Consider the following 24,395-nt stretch of genomic DNA (forward strand, 5'->3'; position numbering starts at 1 on the left):
AAAATAATGAATCCCCGGTGTTAATCATAAAGGCAAAGCAGTGAGGGCAGTTTTGATGTATACAACCCCTTTTATTTTCACTGGATCACATAGTCTCCATTAATAATCTGCCATCATCCGTCCTTGTCTTAGCAAATCTTAAGAGCTAACTTGGAGCCGGAACCACTAATTCAAAGTTGGTGGATGATTGATGCCAAAGCGAGAGGTCGCTGACGGTCCAATAGCTCAAGCACATAATTTACATGCAGTTTCACCCTCATTAAAGCTCTACTAAAAGGGAGACGATGCCTTTAAAGCATCTGTATTGCCTAATTCCAGATGGAAGTACACAGCAGGGGATGAATCCTGTAACCATGTCCTGGGGATGGCATCTGTCGTTGACAGACATTTAAAAGCAGAGGTTCGTTGGTGTGAGTCTGAGGTTCCAAACTAAAACTGAAGCAAATTTAAAACATTAGGCAACAGGAAAAATTTAAGAGAAAACTATATAACTCTGTATAAACATTAGTATAATGTCTGATACACGCATTTCTGAGACCACCATCTCAAAATTCACCTCCAAATTTTCCCTAAAAACCCATAGTGTATCAACTTGGTCCATGTTTTCTGCCCCGTAGTCCATCATCATTCCACCAGGGGCAGTAGAAGACCTTTACCTGGTTATTTCAAAATGGATGCTTCCATGAAATCTCAATAACACTTTTGGGCGGGAAAAAGTTTAGCTAATTTGTAAAACTTTATAGAAAGGGGCAACTCATTTTTTAAGTATGACTATTTTCTGAATTGAAATACTGCACAATTTGTTGATAGTTGTTTCTTTATAATACAGTTACAGCATGTTAAAAATGTGAGGATCAATTTTGAGACAGTGGGTACATAATCTTCCTGAAAATGCATGTCATTTTGTTGCATCTTAATTAACATTGTTATAGCAAAAACTTACTTAATCACCCACTGTCTCATAATTGACACTATATCTCTAAAAAAATTACATTGATTTTTTTTTTTTTGGAATTCATCAAAGGGTTAAAAAATCAAACTAATTCTGAAAAAATTGAATTTTCTGTCAATTATTTGATGTAGTGTACGGAGCCCATGTCAGGTTATGCGTTCAGTTGTAGTGGAATTTACAGGGTTAAAATAGTTTGCAGTTGAACCTCCAAGACAAAAAAATCCTGTTTTCTCTGTATCTCTTTTTCTCTTACATTTTGTCCTCCACCTCCCTGTGTCATTGGCCTCCTCCTCACTGTTTCTTCACTCTAGTTTTGGTTGGCTTCATTTCTTAGTGTAACCTGTGTAACAGTAACTGTTTTTAGTTTTACTTTCCCTCCTAACCCTTCAGCAGTTGACCAAGCTCCACCAGTTGGCTATGCAGCAAACCCCCTTTACCCCTCTTGGACAGACCACCCCTGCTTTCCCTGGTACGTACCCACAAGGCCCTATAGATTTCTCAGTAAACATATGTTTAGTCTCTTTCCCTACCTGGCACCTCATCTATTTGACACAGCATGCCTTGACCCTTGTGGTTGCTATCCTTCATTTACTTTCATTTTTATATATTTTTTTCTCTTGTTTCTGTTGGGATCAAAAAAAGGAAAAAACTGTACTTGATTAAAAAATGGTTCAGAATTGCATCACTTGGCAATCAGATGTTTGTCAGGTTTGTTTTAAATCTCCAGTGGATACTTTTTGAATAGTGTGCACCTTTTTTCAAAAAGATTTACTTGGTTAAAATAGTAGATAAGACTGAAAACATAACATAGCTCCTTATTCGTCAGAAAATAGTACAAAGACAACAAATAATGAGGAAAAATGCTAACAATTTTTGTGCAAAGGTAACAAAAGTCAAATGCCAAACTAGAAGGAGCTGCATTTCCAGAAGAAAATGCAGGGTTGAATGCTGTATTGCTGTTGAATGCTGTATTGCTGAATGAAAGCTGAATTTACTAAAGAAATGGCTGAACGGAGCTGAAAGAGCTCAACATTTTAAAAGTAGAATGGTCAAAGTGGGGGGTAGGGAGGGTAACCAGATGATTGTGAGTATGTGTGTGTGAGTACATGGGTAGGACCGACCTGGGGGCTGGCTCGCTGGGGCCCTTCTGGGGCTCTCCCTCCCCATCACAGAGAGGGGAGGGCACTGAGAGGGTTGGGGAGGGGGGGTCAGATATTATGGCGGGGGGGGGGGGGGGGTTGTAGTGCGTAGGGTTTTAGGGGGGTGGCTGTGGCTGTGGGTGCGTGGCGATCCCTGGGTTGCTAGGGTCGCGTGCCTGGGCTGGCTTGCGGGGACGGGGCGCCGGTCGGGTGGTGGCCGGCTCATGGGTTCCGGGGGGCCTGGCTTCGTCCCTGGCCTTTGTCTCGGTGTCCGGCGCCCGGTGGCCCCCATGGCTGCCGCCTGGTACGGCTAAGCGCTCCTGTCTTGTGGCCTGGGGGCCGGACACTAGGTTCGCTTGTGCCTCTGGGCATTGGGGGGGCCCCTGTAGGGGGGCCCTCTCTGTGCCTGGCTGGTGGGGTGGGCGGTCCCCTCCTCCTCCCCTCCCGGGCTGCCTGGGTCCGGATGCTGGGGGGGCTTCTGGCCTGGGGGGCTCTCCTCCCCTCTCCTGGTCTGGCTGGTCTGGCTGGGTAGGATCTGGCTCCCTTTATGAACACACGGTTCACGTCGGCAGCATGCATGTATCTCCACCCCCACGTGCACGTGCACACTGCCACACTGCTCCCTGTCTGCTTCATCCCTCCTCCTTACCTACAGTGTATTGATGGACAGTTTTTTTTTTTTTTTTCGCTCATCTTAGTGTCAGATTTTCACTTTTGATGTAACATTCGTCTTTCCAGCAGATCTGGTATAATTGTTACAGCTTAAATTAATAACTTAGTCAAATCAGTGCTTGTATCCCCCACCTTTTCACCTTTCTTCCTTTTACTCTCTTCCACCCTCCCCTCACATTCTTCCCCTCTCCCTCCCCCCACACACTAAATGTAACAAATAAATAAAAAATAATACGACAAAAAGGGGTTTATACAAATCTACACTCTAGTTTCTCGAAGCTATATAACCTCTTTTTGTGATAGTAAAACCTGTCCAACACAAAAAGCCTTCAGCTCTAATCTGTTTGCTCAGCTGTTGGACAGAACAAGTTAAAAAGGAAAGAAAGAAAAAAAAAAAAAAAACAAAGTGGGTAAAAACTGTAAAAGAAGTTAAGCGATAAGATTTCCTATGTATTTTAATGAAGCAAAAATCCTGGAAAATCCTGGAATATCGTTAGAAGTTAAAAGATTTGGGAAAAAAAAGTCATAGCAGAAATAAGCTGAAAAAGTTGAACATTGTAATAGTAGAATGGCTAAAATAGGTCAAAATTTGTAGAAGGAGTTAAGCATTAAAGCTGAGATTGTTGAAAAAATGGCTGAACTGTTGAAAATTTGAAGATGTTGCTAAAATGGCTAAAAGTGCTAGCATTGGAATCAGCATCATCAGCTGACTCCAAAAAACACATTTTTTGAGAGTATCATATTGGTAAAAGCTACATGTTCTAAGTTGATAGAAAATCAACTTTTTTGCAAAATGGCGGCTTTTCTATTAATTTTTTCTCCATAGCAACCATTTTATGTTTGGATCGCCTGGGGATGATGAACAAATCAACGTCAGTTTCAGACGAATCGGAAAAAGTAAACCTTTGGACGTCCTTAGCAACGAAGTTTGTTTGTTAACCATGCCCAGATTCCTTATATGTCCAAATCCAGTGAATTTCAATATGTTCAGTTACAGCCATGGATGAAGTTTATTGCAATATTTGCTTCAGATTTTGTCAAAAAATGGCCACCAAACAGTAGGTTGTGTCGACATCCCATAATGATTTCTAAACGTATTTTATAGTCCAAAGCTTTGTGATTATTTTAATGTTCGAACGGTGTCTCTAGCTACAAGTATGTTGAAGTTATAATGGTTGAAAGAAACAAAGGTTTGCAAGGATTTTCAATGTATTTCAATGAAACAAAAATCTTGGAAAATCATGGAAAATTCTGGAATATCTTAAAAGGTTCAAGGATTTGAAAGACCAAAAGTAATAGCTGAAAGGATTAAGCTGAAAGATCTTAACATTGTAACAGTAAAATGGTTAAAATAGGTAAAAACTGAAGTTTAAAATCGCCTCATATTTAGGCACAAAATGGCCGCAAAACCGTAGTTGGTGTTGCCATCCCATAATAATTTCAAAACTTATATTGAAGTTCAAAGTTTTGTGAGCACTTTAATGTTTGAACGGTGTTTCTAGCTAAAGGCATGTTAAAGTTATAATGGTTGAAAGAAACAAAGGTTTCAAGGATTCTCCATGTATTTTAATGGTGCAAAAAACTTGGAAAATCCTGGAATATCTTGAAAAGTTCAAGGATTTGAAGGACCAAAAGTAATAACTGTAATAAGTTGAAAGAGCTGAACATTTTAATAGATGAATGGTTGAAAAATTTGAAGTGTCTGAACCGGGTCTCGAACCGGCAACCTCATGCACCATAACTTCCCTATGTATTTTAATAGGGCAAAAAATTCTGGAAAGTCCTTGAATATCTTAAAAAGTTGAAGGATTTGAAAAACCAAAAGTTATAGCAGGAATAAGCTGAAAGAGCTGAACATTTTAAAAGTTGAATGGTTAAAATAGCTTAAAAATTGTAGAAGGAGTTAAGTGCCGAAAAACGGCGGAAGATAGCATAAGAGGAAAACAAAGGGTTGAATGCTTTACAGCATTCAACCAATAATGCTATGTATGTGCAACAAGTCAGTAATTTGCTTTGGTAGAAAAACAGCACTGAAATTTGGGAAACAAATTTGAGGTTGCAAGGCTGCAGATCATTTAGACATCACACCTAAAAATAAACCAGGTGTTACCATGTACATTTAAAACCAACAATTTTTTTCAAATAAAATACATGTGCTTTTTTCCCTTAAAATCCTTAAAGGATCTACAGTATATCATGCAAAATCAACCTTTTGAGCTTTAAGGTGTATTATAATGTTAATTCCTCACGAAAAACAACCCCAAAGCGGTATTTTGATCCATTCTCACATCTCTGAGCATTCCTCCCTAACCCTGGTCTCTAAGCACCAGCCCCTCCCAATCCCAGAGAATGATAAGGTCCTTGATCTGGCCCTTCTATTTTTTATCATAAAACATCATTGCAGCTTATAATTCAAAGTGCCTTATATATATGGATTAATTGTTATTGTGCTTATTGGCATCAAAGCGATTTTGAGAGCTACAGACAGGGTACATGAATTTGCTAAACAGCTAACGCAGCAGTGTCAGCACTTTTTGTTTGTGGAGTTTGGAGTTAGCGTAGTCATAGTAATGTTTGTTCTAGCGCAGGACTGGCCAGCTCTGGTCCTCAAGAGCATCAACGCTGACTTGTTGAGGCAGGTCTTATTTCTCCCTGCACTGTTTGATGCTGACAACCTAAATCAGGTGTGTTTAGGAAATCAGGATGTGGAATTACTTGAGTCATCGTATCAGCAACAAGCTGATCAGGGAAGACTGGAAAAAAAGACAGGATTGCGGCTCCCGAGGACCAGGGTTGACTAGCCTTGGTTTAGCATGTCACAAGTTATAGAGTTACTGTTAATGCAGTTAATAAAGTCTGATTGATGGACTTCTCTGTGACTCTTTTGTCTTACTTAATGTGTTTTATAGACCCTTTGTTGACACTTATAATCTGGTATGCCCTATAGTACAAACAAATAACTTCAACTGTCACCTCTCAGCGATAAGTCTCTGGTTAAGATTCCAGCTGAGTCTTTCCAATATGGAGTTTGCATGTTCTCCCTGTGCTTGTGTGGGTCTTCGCCGGAGTCTCGGGCAAAAACATGTAAAATTAATGGCGACTCTGAATTATCCCTTGAGATTGAATGTGAGTGTGTCCTTCTGTGTGTGGCTCTGTACTGCCTGGCCAACTGTCCAGGGAGTACCCACCTTTGCCCTGAAGTAGTGTGAAATAACTCTAGCGTCCCTTCTGACCCTGCACTGGGAAAAGAAGAGTGCATCATAAACCGACTGCCAGACCCAGAAACTTTTTTGTTTACAATGCTCTGAACATTTGTCCCGTTTATCATTACTGAAGTAAAGGAAATATAAAGCTAGAATACACATAATAACCATAAAACATCAAAGACAAGCGTGGTTGAATTTTATTTATATGGCTATGTCATTTTAAATTGAGGGATTTTTTTTCTTTTTTTGTAAAAGTTTTTTCTTTCTTTCTAATTTTTAGAGATTTTAGTCTGTAAAGCACTTTTAATTACATGAAAAGTGCTTTAATAACAAAGTTCTATTTGATAGAAGTCATAAAATCCTGTTTGTTGTAGGATTAAGGGCATCCACAAAGTGATGGCAAAAAATCGAATAGAATTGAAATGAATAGAATACTTTTACTGTCATTATGACATGTAACATCCACAACACAATTACAGTGTAATTCAGTCGCTATTCAGAAAAATAAACAAGACAACAAGAGATTTGCAGTTTTTGGCACTACTGTTACGAGTTTAATAGTGTCACAGGAAATCTTAGTAGTTAGGTCTGAACAGTCTAAATTTAAATATAATCAAACTAAAAATAAAAACACTAGTGCTTTATTAGTTTTGGAGTATTTTGTCTAATTATTGCAGTTGTTTCACTTTTTGAACTGAAATGCCAAAATAATCAGGTCTGTTTTTCCAAAACAATGTTGTCTTTCCACTATTTTAATCTGTGCTATCCTGAGGTTCACACTGGCTCACAACAAGGAAAGATTTTTTGTTTTATTCCAAGTGTCTATTCGCACATAGCCCTGAACATTTTTCTTGGCCACAACGATCCAGAGAAAGGGTTAAAGTTAGGATTATGGTTGCGGTAAGGGTTAAAGCAGCAAATAGTTCCTGAGCGTGGCTGTTTCTGCGGCTCACTGCTCCCTTCAGAATATGGATCATGCAGTGGGACTTTAACTTGAATTTTAAATATGTGTGGTCAACAACAAAATGCAACCTTGGACTCACTTAAAATATGTGCGGGCAATGCGCATCTTGGCTGCACGTATTACGTGAGGCCGACATGAATTTCCTCAACTTTTTTTGCTGGTCGCATCCTTTTTTTAAGTTTTTCTAGCTTTCTCCTACACTTGACACTAAAATAATATTTTACTGACAGTCAAAACTTAAAATGGGTTGGTCCAAAAATTTGTAGCGTTTATGACATCTGCTTGACATACAAATGTTTCCAGTTTAACCTCTATGTTATGATTTTATAAACGATCATAATATATAAAAGACAATGAAAAATTAAATGTTCTAATTATTTTCTCATTGTGCTTTTTATAGTCTTTCTCAATTTCTGACAGGTACTGAACAGCATTTGGATCCTATTTAATCAACTAATTTTAAGAGAAAACATTTTTGCATTAAAATAATAAATAAATAAAAATCTTGGTGTAGTTGACTTTTGTCTTTTGCATAAAATTATACACCACTTAACAGTGCATACAATAGGAAAGCAACCAGCCTGGACAGAAATCAAAGCATCTTTAAAGTGAAAAGCTACTTCTAGAGACAAAGGATCTCCCTTGTTGGAATAGATGCCATTGTTAGTCAAGTTTAAACTGGAATTTTGGGCTGAATTCAAATTGCTTCCCTACCCCTAAGGCTTTTTCCTTTCCCCGCATTTATCCCTCCAAGCAGAGAGATATGGAAAAACTAGTATCATCCCATGTGAAATACAAAAGAACATCGGTTTTATAACTTTATAAAAGTCATGCAAAAACTCAATACTTACATTTAAATGTAAACTTCTGTGCTTCAGAGCACACCTACCTGAAGAAATGAGTTTTTCCTCCACGCCACATCACCCTACCGCATCGGATTATAAGATGCAATGTCAATAAATGGTTTACTTTTGACCTTTTGTGATACAAGGTGCACCAAACTACAATGCGAATGAGCAAACCAAGAGTCAGAGATAGGCCTGTCAGTCAGACTTTAGTAACTGCGTTAACAGTCATTCTGGGGCTGAATCCGAATTGCTTCCCTACCTCTACGGGTTCTCCGTATTCCTACATTTATCCCTCCGAGTGGAAAGAGATGGAAAAAAATAGTATCTTCAAATTCAGATGATACTACAGCTTCATGACATCATAAATTGTCATCGGCCATGCATTTCTCCTCCGCACTACAAGACCAACACAGATCACCCCACTAGTGGAGGGATAGCCAGCCCCAAGTCGCTTTGGCTCCTCTTATAAAAAAACTTGCGGAAATCACTACAGCTTAAATGCCACTAAAATTGGAGCAATAGAGAGGAGCCAGAGGGGTAGGGAAGCAATTTAGGTTTGGCCTTAGTTTACTGCGTAAATGACTAACTTTTAGGTGAGACTTACAATTTTCTATTATTTCTATTAAACTAGCTAGATTAAACCATTTTCTATCATTAAAATATGACTTTACTTGCAGATTTATCAACAGTAGTTCAATTCAATTCAATTCAATTTTATTTGTATAGCCCAAAATCACAACAACAGTCGTCTCGATGGGCTTCGAAGTAAAACATGAACTCAAAAGGATCATGAATACAAAGAGTTCAATAGGAAAATACTAAAATGAACTAACAAACTGACTAAGCTATACTGGCATCCCTGCCCTTAGACCCCCCTTCGTGAGTAGTGAAGTAGAGACAGAGACAGAAGTATATTTAGTTAAATAAATGTGACGTTGTATTTACCACAGTTTTTCCTCAACCCAGGTTTGGATGCCGCTCCCCCTGCCAGCACCCATGAACTCACTATTCCTAATGATGTAAGTCAACCTCCAGAAGCATCAGCAGATTAGTTTTTTAATTATTCATTTCAGTATATGTAATTCGAAGCCAGTTTAGCTCGTGCTGGTTTGCGGCGCCTTCCGTCCGTGAATCCAGGGTTTGAAACCGGGCTGCTCCCTATTCCCTTCTCTTCTTCTGCGCCAGTCCCAAGCCTGGATAAATTGAGAGGGTTGCATCAGGAAGGGCATCCAGCGTAAAACATTGCCAAGTTAACCATGCGACTCCTCCTCGAAAGTGAGGTTGTTTCGCTGTGGCGACCCCTGATGGGAAAAGCCGAAAGACAAAGAAGATTTCAGTATGTGTAATTCAAGTAAGAATGTCCTAAAAAGTGAAATATGTTTGTTTACACTGCCTCGCCAGCTTAAAGCCCCTCACGACCCCAAGCTGACATTAGCTGTTTAGCAAAAATGGCAAGCAATATTGGATCTATCCAGCTGTACAGTTCTGAGCCAGATGCCAGCTCAGACAAGGAAAACGAAGACATACGACACAAACCTATTTGTCCTGAGGTGGATGCATCAGAATAGAACAGAGCCAAACCATTTCAGTTGCGTGACAAAGGAGAACTTATTTAAGTAGCATTTTATTTTTGTCTGCTCCTGATTCACAACAATCTGAATAAAGAAAAACACAGAAATGCAATTCTAATTGTATATGCCCTCCTTCATGAGAAAAATGCCACAAGAACACGTTAAAAAAAACACCAATTTTCTTTGGTGTTTTTAAGTCCTTAAAATAATTTTTTTGTTTTTCAAGTTCTTAACTTGTGCTTTTTCCTTTAGTTAATAGGTTGCATTATTGGACGTCAAGGAACCAAAATAAATGAGATTCGACAAATGTCCGGGGCGCAGATCAAAATTGCCAATGCAATGGAGGGCTCGTCAGAGCGCCAAATCACCATCACCGGGACCCCCGCAAACATCAGCCTTGCACAGTACCTTATCAATGCCAGGTAACTTTGTTTTTTTTACTCCAAATCCTTTGAGTTTCATTACCATCTTAAGCTTTCCCAGAATTAAATCATCTGCTTCCTGATTGGCTCCTTTTAGTCAGCACACCTTTCCATAATTGGTGAAGTCCATAATTATTGGATGTAATTAGGAATTGTTACTGTGGTGTTTAATACTATCTAGATGGAACTGGGTCTGCATGGTGGAGTGAGTCAGAACAATAACACTTTTTTTTAGATCTGATGTTGCTCAGAAGTTATTAGACTAAAAAAATAAAGACCAAGTCTCCTTAAAACCAATAAACTAAAGAAAGTTAACAGGAACTTGTTTGCTAATGAACTAATCATGTGCAGTTTTAGCATTTGTTTGCATGCTCTCATAAACCCTAGTTTTTCTCCTCTAAGACTGCTCAGTCATTGAGACCAGTAAAGCTAAAAATGACTTCCACAGCCTTTCTACGATCCAGAGTATGGAAGCGATTCTGTAGCATATTTAAAAATAAAATTCAAAACCAGAAAAGCTTTTTCATTTTCAAAATGAAGCTGCATTTTTTTGACTCAAAATGAAAATGAAAAAGCAATCCGCCAAAATGCTTTTTCATTTTCTTCTTCAACACCGCTTATTCTGTCACTTAATTAAAATGTTAAAGAAAATGGTATTTGACATTTCATTTTCCAAAAGTTCTCTGGTAAATGTCTAGCTAAATTCATTTAGAAATGTCTAATTTGACAATTAAAATGGATGATGATTGTACACAGCTTCTCAGGACTATGTTGGAGGACCGCTTAAATATTTACATATTTATTTGCAGCTTTGCGCTGATTTTGCTGTTCGATGACAGCTGGAGCCCCATCAACAGCTATAGCAGATATCACCATGCCAAACGTTTGCTGGTTGGACCAACATGCACTCAGCACGAAGCTGAGTGCATGTTGGTCCAGCCATCTATCTTCTAAATGTGCTTTTATTGCAGTTATGATTGTTATTAAGGGCCTGCTCGCTCATGTTTTTTTTTAATCCGTACGGTTAGTGCTTTTTTTTTCGCTGCAAGGAGGACCCAAAAGACAGGTTAGCATTAGGCTAATATGTGCTTCAAACATTAGCCGTGGAGGTACTTAAAACTCTGAATGGGCAATGAGCATCTTGGATGTAAATATGCGGGAATTACATCAGCCTTTATTTTGTTCTGGACACCACTGGAAACACAAATTCATATGATGGTTTCTCAGATCGTAGCAGCATTTCCGCCTTCGGCAATCGGGGGCTTTTTAGCTGCCGGTCCGAAGAAAAAAAGCTTTTCCGCGGTGCGTCCGAAGGAGGACCGCAGAAGGCAGAAATGCTAATAAATAGTCCTGAGATGCTGTGTAAAATCATCAGAAGTTCACAACCATCACAAAGCCCTCTCCTCTGCCGCTAACACAAAGCTCCACTGCTCTTAGCATATCTGTGTTTCTTAGCAGCCGGACACACGGAGATAGCACTGACGTCATCGCCCCGCCTCTCCGCTGGAAATGCTTAATCGAATTGAATAATGCAACACTATTCGCAGGGTGGATGTTAAAATGAAAATGCAATCCTCACTTTGCATTTTCGTTTTAATTATGATACAGAATAAGCGGTTTTCAAGTAGAAATGAAAAAGCATTTTGAAGTATTGATTTTTCATTTGAATTTTGAGTCATTTAATGCAGTTACATTTTGAAAATTAAAATTTATTTCTGTTAAATCCATTTTAATTTTCAAATTAGACATTTTTAAATGAATTTAGCTAGACATTTACCAGAGAACTTTTTGAAAATGAAATGTCAAATACCATTTTCTTTATCATTTTAATTAAGTGACAGAATAAGCGGTGTTGAAGAAGAAAATGAAAAAGCATTTTGGTGGATTGCTTTTTCATTTTACTTTTGAGTCAAAAAATGCTTCTTCATTTTTAATTTTTTAATTATGCTACAGAATCGCTTCCATACCAGAGGCTACTTCCATCTTACAATTAAATGTTCAGCTGTGGGACACCAAATGCTCTGTAGGACTTTGTGTTTTTGATTTCTTTGAGGGCATTTCAGACCCTACTTACCAAAAGACTAATGGCTGCTGCTTTCCCACAATTCCAATGGCAGGTTCAGGGACGTGACTGCTATGTGGACTGACCCCTCATCCATGACTACACCCTGAAGTCCATCCGAATCTGGTTATTACATCAAAAGCAGCTTTATGCTACTTTGTTTAACCTCCACAAACACAAGTGGCGACACATATTCCTTTAAAAAAAGACATACATTTTCAACCAGTGTGATAACTAAATAAAAGGAATAGTGTGACAAAAATACTTTTAGTCCCTCTTTAAAAATGTAATGGGTGCGGCTTATAATCAGGTGCGCTCTATAGTCCAAGAAATTACGGTAATTTAAATTGATTCAATTGTTTTACTGATGATTTCAATTGATGAAAAATTTGATTGTTAGTCTAACATTTAAAATTAACTAAACTAAAACATGCTAGAATTTCTAGAATTTCATTATTAAAGATGATTATGGATTTGAGAACCCCTTTTACACTTTCTGAGTAAAGGTAGATTTGCTTTAACCATCAGCTATTGTGTTTTAAAACCGATTTCATAACTTGTACAATTAGTGAAACCTGTTGAGACAACTGTGTTGTAATATTGGGCTATATAAATAAAAATGAATTGAATTGATTGGTTTAATATATTTTTAAACCCCTAGAGTGTGGAAGTAACCTGAGTCAGCTGGATCTGAACCAACCCAGCTACAAATCTTTCCACCGTTAAAAATCTTCATTTAGCATGTGTAGTAGAATGATCATGTTTGGTTATATTGTAAAAAGCGTTCCTAGTGGTCTTTTAATTAATATCATGCCGTTTTAGCCAAAATCTAAAAATCTATATCATTTTCTAGAACATAGTTTCTGCAGAGTGGAAGGAGTTAATTAGAAATTTGACGGAATGTTGGTGCGGTCACCCATGACTGAGAGCTTTCTGTTAAGATGATAAAAAAGCCAAGCTAATATGAGTGGTGCCACATAACCGGCAAGAAATATTGGAGTTATACAGCTGTACAGTGTTGAACCAGATTCCAGCTCAGACGAGGAAAGCAAAGATGTAAATGGATCTAGTCGTCTGCAAGTGAATGCATCAGAATGGAGCGAAGCAGGGAGCTTGTGGCACGCCCACCTTATTTTCTACGTCACAAATCTTTTTCAAAAATCAGTTTTTTCATCTGCTCTTGATTCAAATTAACTTGGATAAAGAAATACTCAAATATACAAATTAAAGCTAAATTTTCTTTATATTTGTCTCATCAACGTAAAATGCTACATGAACCTGTAAAAACACATTTTTCAAAGGGTATTCAAATAAGTATTTATTTATATTCCTATAAACATATAACAAATCTGACACTTAGCAAACATTTTACTGACTTTATCTGCTCAGGATTGCAACTGTTTTAATAAACTGTATTTATCGCAGTAGTGCTGTATAGTCTCTACGAAGTGGGGTGGGGGGCTGTGTCTCTGCATTGTCAAACAACCATGTCTGCAAAACTGTTTCATGTGAAAAGTGTGGAAAATGATTGTGTTTGTGCAGTGTTTCAGCCATATTAATTCCACTTGTAACCAAAAGTTCGTCTTTCACAAGTGTTTTATTTATTTATCTACCCCCCTCCTTTAGGCTGACGTCTGAAGTCACTGGAATGGGCACACTCTAATTTCTACCCATCCTTCCTCACGTCACCACGTGCGCCTAGTTTGTTTATCCTGGTGTTTGACCAGCCTGGTGTTTCAGTAGCCTGAACTTTTCAAACAATAAACTTCTGCAACGTTGATGACTCCTCAGATGTCTGTTGTTTTTGACCCTGGAAATCATTGGAAAGCTCCACTATTCTGACTCTATGCTACACACAAAGACATTCTTCTTTGTGCTCACTTTTTCATGCTATACTTTCAATTTTTCCCCCCAAATTGGTTTAAACTTTAACTCAAATTTCCAATTTTTTTTTTTGTAAAGGCAACTTTATAAATTCGACAACCTTGGATTCTTCTTGACGAAGTATAGCCAAAAAGAACTGTTCAACAAGCAACTATACATGGGAAGTCGGATGCTGTGTGACTGATTCTATCCTTTTGTGCCGGTGCCGTGCACTGTGGAATCCCACATTTCTTACTCTGGGGTTCATTTTAAAATCAGACAAGTGGAAAAAAAAAGGATATGTGACAGATTTGTTTCTGTATTCAGCTGTGGCTGTGTAAGCATGGTGGCACATAAAAACCTGCACTAATGAACAAACATCAGTTCTCTGAGTTTGGTATCACACCCAACAAAAGAAGAGAAAGTGTAAACCAAAGGTTTTCTTTGAAATTGACTTGAAAAGGGACTAAAATTGTGCCCTGTGTCATCAATAAATCCTGTTTTATTTATCTGTATCCCACAGCAATGACATATTATATTGATGCTGTTGTTTCGTAGTGCTGGTGCATACATGTTTGGGATCATATGGAAAACTCTGATTACAAACTCTTCAAAAGTTTTCCTTTGTGGGTTGCCCATTCAAATTTACAGAACATTTTCACGAAAGCTAAATTGGTTCTGGGTAACACATTTTTCTTCATAATGATTTTACAATTCTTACTGCAGGAAAACTATTCCACACCTTTTTAAATATTACAGTTTTTGCGTTTCAAATACATGAAACACAGGAGATAGTAGATCTCATAACTTGCTTTTGTTTATCAATTATTTTATAGGAAGGTACGTTTGAGAACATAAAAATCTAATTAACTTTAATTCAATTCAATTCAATTCTTTATTTGATGACCATATATGTATATATATATATATATATATATATATGTGTGTATATATATATATATATATATATATGTATTTTGTTTTTATTTTTATTTTTTACATTCGACTATTAACAGCGACTGTGCAGTTACACCACCTGCCTATTTGGGGGCTTTCACACCCCCTTTCATAGAAGAAGCCATTGACTATATATGAGAACATGAGTGAGTGATTTCCCAGAAGTCCCTGTCGCTGTTTAAAAAAAAAAAAGTAGTGAGTATCATGTCCAAATTGATTTTAAACTCCAGGGCACTACATAGTCCCGCACTATATAGTTTTTTTAGTATTTAGGGAGTAGGGTGGGAATTTGGACATAGCCTCTGTGATTCTGTTTGTTAGAATTACCATTCTTGCTCCAATACCGTTTCTTATACCGTTTGTTTTTGTTAATCCTAATTTTTTTTTCACTTTTTTTCTATAGTGCAAGTTTTTTTAGGTTAAAAACGGACCAATAAGATGCCCAAATAAAAGTATGTGCTCTCACATTGAATGTTTTTAAAAATCTGATTGACAGATACCCCTGAGCCTACTTTCAAGTGGAAGGGGTGTGGACTTCCAGCAAGTTCGCTCCTGAATAGTCAGAGTGGTTGCCATAGAAATGTTAATTTATACTGACTCGGACAATTTACAGCTTAATGGCAATTTCTGGTTCCAACATGGCAACATATGTATCGCGAAAAAGTTTTGTTGGAACTGGAAGTAAGCCATGTCCTAAAGGTGATGTCATACTCGCTTGGCCCATTTCTCAAACACAGTTGATGAAAGTTATTTTGCAGTGTATTTCGATTGTTTCTTTTGGCTGTTTTCTCCTTACTAAAATTGAGCAGTATTAAGAAAACCTAGTTTATTTCCTCCCTTCTATACACTGAATTGTTAGTTTATATTTTTCTGCAGGGAACCGCAGCGGGGTCACACCAGCCAACAAAAGTCCCAATACCCTCAAATGAGTCTTGACTGCAGTTACACAGCTGTGGGGATTTAAAGGCAGGGGGTTATCAGTCACAGCAGTACACCTGGATCCACATGGTTCATAGGAAAAATACAGATACATGAACGGTTTTCTTTTCTTTTCTTTTAATGACTGCAACCACGAAGTATGACATATAAATGACAAGCAGGTACAGAAAATTCCATTTTGTGAATAAATTAGCTTGTACACATTTTATATATTAATTACATAAGTTGAAAAGGCTGTTGTTAGATCTTAAAAACAAGTCAACCCATAAACACCGGAACACCAAAATCGGCTAAGAGGGACTGCACAACTAATTCCTGAATTGACCATTTTTAGTGGAGTTGGGACTTCTGGCTCCCTTTTTTTTCTGGTTTATTTCGTTCAGCATCTCAAACTAACTGGTTTTAACCTACCAGCCAAGCTTAGGGACATTGAGATTGTAAAGTGGGATCTGGATTTATTTGCATTATCATTCACTTATCCAGCTAATTCGGAGAAGGTGTCTGGCCTTTTTGTTATGTTTTGACAGGAACAAATTTGCTTGTTTTTGAGTGTTACAGTGTTGACAGACACAGTATATATTTGTATGCAATAAAACTAAAAAATTGTGCCTTTTTTAGTAATGTTGCTGTTGTTTTTTAAAGATTACTTTAGGCAGTGGTCAGCTTTTGTTTATCAGTGTCTTGCTTTCCCCAGTGATCACACCTGTTTTTAGCTGTTGATTATCTACAGTTGATTCTGTTTCTACCAATCATTCCTCAATTTATTAGGGAGCCCTGGATATGACATTAAATTTTTTCCACTCAATTTTACATTTTATAGCTGCAAATTAGTACTTTGTGCGCACAAATGGCTATTTTCAGCTAACTTTTTTTTTAAATGTCATGTCCAGGGTTCCATAGTTTATCAGCCTTGGTTTTTAAGTGTGTCACTGTTTAATTCTTTAACATTTAAGTTAGTTCAGTTAAGATTTTAAGTTTCTCCCACAACATTGTAACCCATCATATCTGTTTGTACTAAAACTATGATCTCACACTGCTGTAAAAACATGTGGGTTATGAACATTTTTGTAATGATTTTTTAGTTTTTTTATATTAGATAAAAAAGTAGAATATTACATAGTAACATTTAAAAAATGGTGAAAACATAATATTAAAAAAAAAATGTTTTTGTGCTGAAAAAAATACTCAAGTTCTTTCCCTCATTTCCAGGAAAGTTTGTCTTCCTGACCAATTTTAGAAGCATTTCTTTTAGTCTTTTTCTTGTTGCAACACTGGCTGTTAACAGTTCAATCCCAAAAAGACAAGCATTTTTTTTGTGTAGACAAAATGTAAAACTAATTTTAAACTCCTGTGAAAATGTTTTGGCCTAAAATTAGAGTGAAAAAAACAGCAACTGTTCAAAAAATCTCAGAAATAAACTGCAACTCATGAGTACCTTTAAATTTGGCCGTTGGGAACATGCTAACACCAATTGTAGCAACATTTACTGTCAATTCAAACTATAAGCTCAATTTGCTGTATTAAGGATGAAGGGCAATACCACTTTGGTGCAGCATTCTTTTTATTTTATTTATTTTTTTTTATCAACTCCAAAAGCGAGGGTAGAAAATCCATAGTAAATCAGTTGGAATAAAAAGGAAAATAGAAAAAAAAAGCCTGTCTCCTACTTTTTATCTGCTTCTTTGAAAGAAAAGGTCACACATGCATTATTATTTGTTGTAAACATCTACTGACCTCCAGAACATGACCCCTGTGAAACGCTTTAACAGCATGAACCTGACTTTATTTGTTTTGCTGTCAGGATCAAACCGATTTTTTATTTTGAAATAAGAGTATCAAAATTTTACTTTTGACACTAAGTTGGAATGTTATTTATTTTGTTTGCTACTTCAAATTCAAGGTTTCTTGTAATAACTTAGGTTGTTTCTATAATGTTTTGTATGAGGTGATGATAAAACTTTTTTTTTCTCTTGTATTGACTTTTTCGTTTCATGTCTAATAAACAAAATATTAATTTTTGAGAACTTAATATTTGGTGTTTTTCTCTTTCTTTGCCAGCGCATACTTTATCAAGGGTTTCAACAACTAAACTTTTCCTTTTTGCAAAAAATAGAAGAAGTAAAATTTGAATTCTACAGTCATGGCCAAAAGTCTTGAGAAACAAATATTAGTTTTTACAAAGTTTGCTGCTAAACTGCTTTTAAATCTTTGCTTCAGTTGTTTTTAATTACAAGCACTTCCCACGTTTCAAAGGCTTTTATTGACAATTACATTACATTTATGCAGAGAGTCGGTATTTGCAGTGTTGGCCCTTCTTTTTCAGGACCTCTGCAATTCGAATGGGCATGCTGTCAATCAACTTCTGGGCCGAATTCTGACTGACAGCAACCGATTCTTTCATAATCATTTCTTAGAGTTTGTCCGAATTAGTGTTTTTTTTTGTCCACCCGCCACTTGAGGATTGACCATAAATTCTCAATAGGATTAAGAACTGGGGTGATTTGGAACCATTTTTTATTTATGTATGTATGTATGGATGGATGGATGGATGGATGGATGGATGGATGGATGGATGGATGGATGGATGGATGGATGGATGGATGGATGGATGATAGATAGATAGATAGATAGATAGATAGATAGATAGATAGATAGATAGATAGATAGATAGATAGATAGATAGATAGATAGATAGATAGATAGATAGATAGATAGATAGATAGATAGATAGATAGATAGATAGATGACTTTATTAATCCCACAATGGGGAAACTTCATTTATCTGTGGCAGCAAAAACGACATTCAGAAATAATATATATAATATAACATCAAAAAAGGACATCACAAATGACATTCATATTAAATAATAAAAAATCATTATGAAAATTATTATCAAAAATGAGATTTTTATTAAATAAATAAATACACATTAAATATTAAATAAATACAGCTGCAAAAGTGTAAAAAACATGTGGTCTGCAAAACATGTGATCAACTGTAAAAAAACATGTAAAAAATACAGAAATAAGTAATGAAGTTCACACCAAAAACAAACAACTGTTCAGGAACAAAAACAATTAAAAATTGAAAAACCACAAACACAACAAAAGAAAATAAATAAATGAGTGAATAAAAAAAACACTTGTGGGACCCCAGTGTGTCATTGTAAAACGGTGTTGTATAGTCTGATGGCTGTGGGGAGGAATGACCTGCGGTAGCGCTCCTTCTTGCACTGTGGGTGCAACAGTCTGGTACTGAAGGAGCTGGTCAGCGCCTCTACAGTTTGGTGCAGGGGGTGGGAGGGGTTATCCATGATGGATGTTAACTTAGCTAACATCCTCCTGTCCGCCACCTCCTCGATGGACTCAAGTGTGCAGCCCAGGAAAGAGCCGGCCTTCCTGACCAGTTTGTTAAGCCTCCTCATGTCTCTGCCTGTACTGCCCCCCATCCAGCACACAACTCCATAAAGGACCACTGAGGCCACCACAGTGTCGTAATAGGTCCTCAGCAGCTGTCTGCACACGCCGAACAACCTCAGTCTCCTCAGCAGGTGAAGGCGACTCTGACCCCTCCTGTACAGAGCATCCGTGTTGTTGGACCAGTCCAGTCTGTTGTTCAGGTGAACACCCAGGTATTTAAGTGTCCACGACCTCAATGTCTGAACCCTGGATGTTCACTGGTGATTGTGGTGGTGAGGACCTCCTGAAGTCCAGGACCAGGGGCCTCATTTATAAACGTTGCGTACGCACAAAAGAAGGCGTATGCCACTCTCTACGCAATAATCAATATTTATAAAAAGCAAACTTGACGGGAAAATGTGCGGTCCTTCACGGAAGCTCTGACCCAGGCGTGCGCACAAAAACGGGTGAAATGAGAAATGGCGACACCGTGGGCAGATGGAAGAAACACGTGAAAATGACAATACTGCCTCTCATAAATAACATGAAGACTTCTCAAAGCAAGTCTTACAATTAACAGCATACACAAACACCTGTTGGATCAATCAGCAGTGAAACAAACAAAAATCAAATGAAAATTACAACAGAAATTCAAATAAACACATATTTGCAAAAAGAAAAGTGAAACATGTCCTGCAATATTGGCATGTTGTGCAATTCATCCTCATAAATAATAGAGTTATCGCTGTGTTGGCCCCGAACCTGAGCCCCATCCCCTCGCATTTGGGCCAAAGGCTGCTGCTGTGCGCCAGCGTTTGGAAGTGATGCATCGCTTGTAAAAAACAACAAAAGGTGTGGAAAATATTATTTATTCAAGAATTCCCTCATCGTGCAGTTTATTTCAGTCAGGGCAGTCTTGATTTCGCCCAACTCCTTGGCCACCTCTCTGAACTAATGACTTCCCTCTGCATTTCAAGGACTGCATTGGTGAGGACACGTCCACTGCTGGAGGGTTGAGAGCCGCGTGCCGTGGAGACGCTGGGTCCAGAGGGCTGCTCAGCTGCAGCATCGTAACCACTGGCCCCGCTGGAACACCCAGCAACTAAAATAAAATTGTGACTTGACTGCATTCATTTTAATCATTTCTCTTACTTGTGTCACCTGGTGCATCTGGGGCGTCGGTGTCCCCCTCCGCCTCAGTCACCACTCCACTTAAAAAGGATCTACCTGCAGCATCGGGCCTGATATGCAAACTGCAGCCAGTGCTGAGCTCACCTGGGTGCGGAGATGGCTGAGGATGATCCTCTCCATAGTCTTCATCAGGTGGGAGGTTAAGGCGACAGGTCTGAAGTGGTTCGGTTCCATAGGACAACGTACTTTTGGAACCGGAACCAGACAGGAAGTCCTCCAGAGGTCTGGTACCTTCTCCAGTCTGAGGCTCAAATTAAATATGAACATCATCACCTCACAGAGCTGGTAAGAGGAGCCTGTAGGTGATGTTGTCAGGCTTTGTGACCGAACGCCCTCTTAAATTTGCACCCCAAAAGGAGACTGGATTTGATAGGTTAAAAATATACAATTTATTAAAAACTTGACACAAGTTCCATAAAAGAGAAGGTTAAAATAAACTCGGACAGTTGGACCGCACTCCAACACTGCTTGAGGGCAGCTGCCTCCAGGATCGCCCCAGCCCCACTGCACCGGTGGGTAGCCACAAACACCACCAAGGGAGATCTCCGATCCTGATACCTGCTCAGGGCCTAAATGCACACAAAAACACATCACAACCCAAACAGAGATTAAAAGAAAATACAAAAACCAAAGAGGTGCACCTGAGCAGGACACCACTAATTTATGGGCCGAAAACAGGGGGGTCCCCCTTACACAATACCATGTGTGGCACCCACCAGCTACCATAAGGATAAAAGGAGGAGGCAGCCACCTTCAGCCAGGTCCAACCACCAAGATACTAAAATGAGCAGAAAACAGTTTAAAAATGGATAAAAGCAAGGGTGTCAGGGTTGGTTAAAACATTAAAAACAATGACTAAAAACACTATAAGCAAAACAGCAGTGGCAACTCTGCTGGAAAAAGAAAAAGTAGGGATGGCCCGTTTGACACGGGGCTTCGGCGCGCGGTTCACCTTCATGAAACAGAGTGTTTCGACACAATGTTTCGAAGCGTGTGTCAACCAGCGCAGATCACGTGATTGATGACGTATGACGCGCCAAATGCATGACTCACCTGAACCAGGTTTCAGATCTCAGGTGTGTTTGATCAGAAGGGCGCGCTGTTGTCTATAAATACAGATGAATCCCAAACAACGTTTCCCGACCAGTTCTGTTGTTTCCCGTGTATCGTAAGAATCAACGTCATGGCACCCGGTAAAAAACGTTCTGTGGCTTGGGATCATTTCAACTTGATTTCTCCAAATAAGGTAATACACTATTAACGTTATTTTATTAGTAGCCATTGCTGATTATGTCAGTTTTATAGGTATGTCTGTCAGTTGAAAGGAATCATTTTTATTCTTTCCATTTCTTTTTTAGGTGAAATGTTTGATTTGCAAACATGAATTTGCATTTAATGATAGTACATCCTCCATGATGCGACATCTCCGCTCCGTTCATCATGTTGAAACTCCGCAGTCGGCAAATCAAGCCTTCAATCCACCTCATATTGGTAATAAGAATAAATCTAACTAATGGCACACTAAATAAGAACTAAAACAGATAGCTCAGTGGAAAAATCAGTGACATGAGAATGCTGAGGTTGTGGGTTTGAGGCTCAGCTTCTACAATTAATGTTTTTTTTTTCTTCATATGTATATTTTGCAGTGTCAAGAAAGCAAGAAATTGATTCTGCATTGGTGGATATGATTGTAATGGATGCACAACCATTTTCAATTGTTGAAGACAAAGGCTTCAAGGTAAGGTGGCTAATATTATATAGCATTTACATTATTTATGTTTTTGTGTACATAATAGGCTGTATTTTATTTGTCACTATTAGGCGTTTGTCAACCTTTTGGACCCATCCTACATAATTCCTAATAGGAAGGCCTTGAGGACAATGGTGGAGGAGAAGTACAAAGCCAAAAAGGAGAAGGCTTTAGATGTGGTTAGCAGGGCCTCTGCTGTCAGCCTTACAGCAGATATGTGGACATCCATTAACATGGACGCTTACTTGGCTGTAACATGCCATTTTATCACCGAGGAGGTAGATATCCCCTGCTTTGTGCAATGCTTTGGTTTATGTATCTCAGTTTGATTTTGTTCATTCTAGGTGGAGCTGGCCTCTGTGGTCTTGGGGGTTCTGAAGTTTCCCCAAACCCACACTGCAGCTCACTTGGCTGAGGCCAAAAATCTTCTCATGGAAGAATGGGGAATTAAAGGGAAGGTGCGAGCCAGATCAATAAAGTACAAGATCATTCATCACTATGGCCTCCCACTACCTAATATACATGATTTGTGAACATGTAATCTTTCTTCCAGGTGACAGGCCTGGTTACAGACTGTGCTCCCAACATGGTTGCATGTGCTAATATATTACTGCTTCGGCACATAATGTGTTTTGCACATATGCTTAATTTGGTGGTGAAAAAGTCCCTTGCCCAAACCCCTGAACTAGAGGACATCCGAAGTAAGGGGCGTAGGATTGTCGGTCTTTTTAAATCCAGCACCACAGCGAAGGAGAAGCTGTCAGAGATGCAGCGACAGCTGGCCAGGCCAGAGCACAAATTAATACAAGAGGTGAAACATTTTCTTTTTTTTTATCTAAGATTTCACATGTTTTTGCAGTTGTTTATTGTGTTACTTTCTTCTCTCCTTTAAAACGTGCTTGCTGTCTTATCTTCAATTCAATTCAATTCAATTTATTTGTATAGCCCAAAATCACAACAACAGTCGTCTCGATGGGCTTCGAAGTAAAACATGAAATCAAAAGGATCACGAATACAAAGAGTTCAATAGAAAAATACTAAAATGAACTAACAAACTGACTAAGCTATACTGGCATATCTGCCCTTAGACCCCCCTTCGCGGTAAGGAAAAACTCCCAAAAAAACCGGATTCCGGAAAAAACGAAGAAACCTCAGGGGTGCCCACATGAAGGAGGGATCCTCCCCCAGGACGGACAGGCGATTTACCAGAACTCTTAGAGAAGAATTAACTTATCTAAATCTACAACTACATATATAAAAGTCCAGCAGACGAGCTTCATCCAGCCGTGGTTGTGGGGACAGTCAAAGGCGCGAGTCGAGCCGGAGACAGGAACCACAGCCAGGTGTAGGAGCAGGAGCAGAGACGAGGTACTCGGTCAGGTACAGAGCAGAAACGAGCCAGAGATGAGCCAGAGGCAGGATCCACAGCCAAGTGTAGGAGCAGGAGCAAAGGCGAGGTAAACGGTCAGGAACTGGAGCACGGATGAAACAACTTGAGTCTGGAAGCACTCCCTCTCCCCAGGAGGAGAGAGGAAAAGAGGGACAATACATGAATCGCACTGTACCAGACAGAGGCATGGAGAACTAAATGATAAATTATGATCAAGAATAGAGGAGAGGAAGGGTAGAAGTAGAAAAGAAAAGAGGACAGAACCCCAGTGCACCATAGTTACCCCAGCTTCAACTTCTAGCAGCCTTTTAAAAGAAATAGTTATTATTAAGTTTAATTTAAACAAATTAACATTAAGTTAAATAATCTCTGAATACTAACTAGTCTGACAATAAGCCTGTCCAAATAGGAATGTTTTCAGTCTAACTTTGAATGTAGAAACTGAGTCGGCCTCTCTTACATGAGCTGGGAGTTTATTCCATAAGACAGGGGCTTGGTGACTAAACGCTCTACCTCCAACCGTACTTTTACTAATTCTAGGAACCACAAGCAGTCCTGCATTTTGCGAGCGAAGTGTTCTCATTGGATGGTGAGGAACTATGAGGTCCTTAATATAGGACGGGGCCATTCCATGTAAGGCCTTATAGGTTAACAGGAGGATCTTGAACTTGATTCTGGAATCAACTGGGAGCCAATGGAGCGAAACTAACACAGGAGTGATGTGATCTCTTCTGCTGGTTCCAGCTAACAATCTAGCTGCTGCGTTCTGAACAAGCTGGAGACTTCTTAAGGAACTCTTAGGACACGCTGCTAACAAGGAGTTACAGTAATCCAGCCTCGACTTAACAAATGCATGGATGAGTTTTTCAGCATCACTCTTAGAAAGTAGATTTCTGATCTTAGCAATATTCCGCAGGTGAAAAAAGGCAGTTCTACATGCCTGAGATATATGAGCCTTAAATGATAAGTCCTGGTCAAATAAAACCCCAAGGTTTCTAACTGTGGAATTGGGGGCTATACTTATGCCATCTAAGGAGACTATCTGAGCAGACAGAGCATCTCTGAGGTTT

At 38.7% G+C, this 24,395-nt stretch overlaps 1 protein-coding gene and 1 long non-coding RNA gene across 10 annotated transcripts in view; both read left to right on the top strand.

The window, feature by feature from the left end:
* Positions 1-13,626, top strand: part of pcbp3 (poly(rC) binding protein 3) — a 137,280-nt gene extending 123,654 nt beyond the window's left edge. For 3 of the 9 annotated variants that reach the window (XM_011489554.3, XM_078939353.1, XM_078939348.1), the window contains 4 exons: positions 1,343-1,421; positions 8,748-8,800; positions 9,605-9,774; positions 11,892-13,626. In XM_011489554.3, the coding sequence (XP_011487856.1) occupies positions 1,343-1,421; positions 8,748-8,800; positions 9,605-9,774; positions 11,892-11,946 (357 nt within the window). In that variant the 3' untranslated portion in view covers positions 11,947-13,626. The remainder of the gene's footprint in view (positions 1-1,342; positions 1,422-8,747; positions 8,801-9,604; positions 9,775-11,891) is intronic. The other 6 variants (XM_078939350.1, XM_078939355.1, XM_078939349.1 and 3 more) reach the window with 5 other exon arrangements.
* Positions 13,627-22,012: 8,386 nt separating this feature from the next.
* On the top strand, positions 22,013-22,982 carry LOC101171884 (uncharacterized). Its single transcript, XR_013652644.1, has 3 exons — positions 22,013-22,213; positions 22,280-22,393; positions 22,489-22,982. It is a non-coding gene; the product is annotated as an uncharacterized LOC101171884 (long non-coding RNA).
* The last annotated feature ends 1,413 nt before the right edge of the window (positions 22,983-24,395 follow it).

The sequence above is a fragment of the Oryzias latipes genome, chromosome 21 (genome assembly GCF_053564925.1).
Source record: "Oryzias latipes strain Hd-rR chromosome 21, Olatipes_Hd-rR_3.1".
NCBI lineage: Eukaryota > Metazoa > Chordata > Actinopteri > Beloniformes > Adrianichthyidae > Oryzias > Oryzias latipes.